Raw genomic sequence first — 4,118 nt, forward strand, 5'->3', positions numbered from 1 at the left:
GTGTTCCTTCCTATCTTGCACATTGCATAATGAAGCAAAACATCTGGCAAGCTAAATGGACTATTACATTAAAGGTAACAAGGGACATGGTATTGAGAATTTTAAGCCATCCTTCAGTATATCGAAGTATATATAATGTTTTGACAGACTGGGATGGTTCTGCCTTGAATGTGGGGTTGGATTGGATGACCTCCTGAGGTCCAATCCAGACCTCCTTTTTAATATGACTCTATAATTCTATGACTGAAATAAGGTGGCAGTTGTTATTTTTGTTGCAAAGACTAAAAATTGGTCAAAAAAATGTAAAATGCAGACTAGCTTCTGTAACTGACAAAACGGTAACAATCCAACTAATTTTGTGTAACAGAGACATTACAATAATTAAATAAATAACAGTACCTTCAGCCTCTCGGACTTCCTCTTCTGCAACCCGCTGAGTAGTTATCTTAACTTGCTCATCAACAGGTTTCCTAGTAACTGCAGATGATTTAAAAACATTTCATGACATTTAGATTACCTTACATACTGTTGCCCAGATACTAACCAATTAGAGAAGGATGTTTCTATATTTTAATCTTTGCCAGTTTTTCTCTTGTAGATTCCTTCACATTGTTGTCTAGTAGTAGTGGCAACCCTGTAAAATAGGCCAGAGAGTCTGACCTCCACATTTGTAGATCCCTAGAGATCCATACTGGGGATGTAATTACATTGCTCTTCCAGAAACTCTGTCCATATACAAGTCTCCAAGAATTGGTGTGTGGTACAAAGATGACCTTTGTTGAAAAGTTACTTTTTCCAGCAATCTCTGAGCTATGCTTTGATCCATCCAACCCACCCATCCAAAGCACCCCAGACACTTGTAATATCTTGCTGCTACATGAGCTGGAGGAGAAAAATGACAAGTACCACTACTATTTCCATAACTACTTTACACTGTTGTAAGAAAGAACTGAAACTTTTTTGGCAAATTAATAATACTTCATGATTAGGTCATGGCAACAATCAGTAAACTCCATACCTTTGCGTACGGTCACTTCCTTCTTTTCTCTCTTTTCAGCTGTAATTGATGGTGTTATTTGCTCAGGCACAGGTTTCCTGGGAACTCCAACCACTTTAATAAAAATAATGTAAGTCAATTCAGAGGAAATACATGTCTTGGTGGAAAACATATTAGGATTGGGAAATGCCAATACTGGCCAATGATGTACAAAAATAAAGAATATAAAAATGAGAAGCATATACACAATCTTGAATATTTAATAACAGGAGGATATGTGGCTTGTTCCTTTCTCACAGATTTTAGAACCAAAATCCATCCTCAGATACAGACACATTGTTCTCTGCAAAGTCAACAGGATTTGATGCTAGAATATGACTCTTAGAAGTATTTTCAAAACATTGCATCCAAATCACCCTTGTCAGGGATAGTAGGAATTGCATGGAAAAAATATTTCCTACAATTAAAAACAATGTGTAGCCCTCCAGATTATTGCTTATTCATAAAGCATTTGAAGATTTCTAAATTCACCATGTTTGTAAATTAATAATCCTAGTAAAATGTGTCATCTTCCATCATTTAAAAAAATTATTGGTGCTTGCTACTGAGCACAATACAAAATGATAAAGAAGTAAGATTAAGCAAGGAAAAAGTTGCTAATGGGTATGTGAAAACCCTTAATAGCTACTCTAAACTTTATGCTGGAGGAATGATTTCTATAGGCTTTCTAGACAGCAATTGTAATACACCCAGATCATCTTAAAAACTTTACCCGAAGTCTCAAATCCATGTCAAAGCTAAACATGGCAGGGAAGCTGCCCCTGGTTTGGGGAAGAAATGCTCCTGAATATAAGCATCATTTGGCCGCTTAAAGCATCTGGCATATGCAGCATTCAAATATGACTCTTGATATCCTCTTCTTTCTTTTCTATATGCCCATTTCTCCTTGTAAGGGGGAGGCAGCCACAAGCCACTTGATACCTGATCCTGCTATCAAGGGTCAAACTTCCTTTATAGCAGTGCTACAGCTCAGGGTCACAGACTGCTTATAGACATGCTCATCCACATTCTAACTGGAACACATCTAATTAGAACGCTTCAGCATTGCCTCACTGTCATGTGTATTAAGCCTCCACACATTTCAAAATGGCTGCAGGGCTGCTTTATCTTAACTTCATCGAAAGAGTTTTAGATAATGTGTTCCATGGCCATTTTGAAATGCACAGGGGATTGATACACATGGCAATGAGCTGTTTTAATTACAGTGGCTATCTGTTCTATTAAGTGCTCTAATTAAAATGGCTCCCCCACTCCCAAGCATGTGTATAGGCAGCCATAGAGTTTAGATAAAGATCTGATCAAGCCCAGTGCCTCACCCCAACACTGGGCAGTTAGGTCATACACTGGAAAGCCTATGTATTTTTGTTAGGAATGATCCCATTCAAAAACCTGTTAGATGATGAATTTTTCAACTGCTCTAAATTATTTCCCCTTTAATGCATACGTAAAACATAACAGGTCAGGGAAACAGGATAAAATAACAATGATTCTATATACTGTATTTTCTAAATGTGTAATTTTTTGTGCATTACAAATTTAATGAGGCCAGGAGGTATGAGAAATGGGGAAGTGAGGCGGAGGGAAGAGGAAAAGAGATTAATAAAATGATGAAGTTCTAATATACCTTCTTCCTGAATAATCCTTTTTTCTTCATAAGTTATTTCTCTTTCTTCATAAGCTTCCTCCCATCTCTCTTCCCCTTCCTCATAACCCTCTTCTCTCAGTTCATATTCATGCTCTTCTCCAAAGTCTTCTTCCCATTCTTCATATGCCTCTCTTGGTTCTTCATAAATTTCTTCCTTTTCTTCATAAATTTCTTCCCGTCTTGCTATAGAGGTTACTGTGACTTCTTGTGGTTTCCTTGGTTTCTCTGGAACTTCAAAAGAAGATTGTCTATTAAAGCATGGAGTTTGAAAGTCATGCACGTAAAGACAGGCAAATATTAATGACCTTCAAAAAATTAAATGAGATCATTTAACATTTTTACGCTGTAGTCTTGATATCAGGTTGCTCCCTACTTGCCTTTCACTATTGTCCGAACTTGGTCAGTCTCAAGCAGAATGGTGACACAATCATGACCGGAGGTGTAACAAGGCAGCAAGGCACCCAAAGCAACAATGATGTCTGGCTGCTGCCTTGCTGCTGCCTTGCTGCTGCCATGATTGTGCAGCTCCAGTGGCAGCTGCTATTTTTCTGCTCCTTTCCGTTATTTAATTGAATGGTATTCAAATCACTCTTCCTGTTGAATAGCCTGCTCTGTGCTGTCTTCTCATAACAGCTGATAAAGTAAACTCTTGCTTATGAAAGCTTATATAGCTCTGATTCAGTTAGTATATAAGGTGCATCTCAATGCTGACTTCAGATTAATGTGTCTAACTACCTCTCTCTGCTTGTTATTTTTAAAGGGTCATATACCATCTAAACACACATTTTTCCCCACATATAAACCATATTCAAAATATGCTACCTATGTGTTATGTTGGCCAAGATAATTTCTATTTCCAGACAATCTTAACATAACACAAAATAAAAATCCATACAACATCAACATTTAAAGAAAGGAGTCTTGTAGGGAAGGGAAAGGGATAGTTTTATCATTAGCAGTAGCCTAATCCAAGCAACTGATGACAGTGCTTTGTATGTATATTATAAAACAAGACAAAACAACATAGAAAAGGTACTATATCTAGTGGATAAAATTTACAAGATTAAAGCCTTTGCTTGACTGCTGTGTTACCTTTAGGTGGAAGTGGGGTAACCTCTTCAGGAACTTTTGGGACCACCTTTTTGGGGACTTTCTTTAGAACAATTTTCTTAGGTTCTGAAAAATAAAGACATTATTAAAGTTATTATTAACTTTAATATCAGAAGGAAAAAATGCTAGAAATTGAATATAGTGCATTGTTTTCTGCAACATTTCCTATTTTAAATCTGCAGCAAGCTTACCTGGTTTTTTCTCTTCTGGTGGTGGAACAGCAAGAGGTAGAATCAAAGGAATAGGAACATCTTAGGGGAAAAAAAATAATATTTAGAGGAAAAAAGTGGGAACCAGATACAGAAA

General features: G+C 36.9%; 1 protein-coding gene across 1 annotated transcript in view; it reads right to left on the reverse strand.

The window, feature by feature from the left end:
• Window positions 1-4,118, reverse strand: part of TTN (titin) — a 312,981-nt gene that overhangs the window by 186,460 nt on the left and 122,403 nt on the right. Inside the window, exons 112-116 of the mRNA XM_019522860.1 lie at window positions 4,004-4,063; window positions 3,795-3,878; window positions 2,682-2,933; window positions 1,019-1,111; window positions 400-477 (exon numbers count right to left, since the gene is read on the reverse strand). Of these exons, the coding sequence (XP_019378405.1) occupies window positions 400-477; window positions 1,019-1,111; window positions 2,682-2,933; window positions 3,795-3,878; window positions 4,004-4,063 (567 nt within the window). The remainder of the gene's footprint in view (window positions 1-399; window positions 478-1,018; window positions 1,112-2,681; window positions 2,934-3,794; window positions 3,879-4,003; window positions 4,064-4,118) is intronic.

This window comes from Gavialis gangeticus, unplaced genomic scaffold (genome assembly GCF_001723915.1).
Source record: "Gavialis gangeticus isolate Ggan-Ray unplaced genomic scaffold, GavGan_comp1, whole genome shotgun sequence".
In the NCBI taxonomy this organism is placed as follows: domain Eukaryota; kingdom Metazoa; phylum Chordata; order Crocodylia; family Gavialidae; genus Gavialis; species Gavialis gangeticus.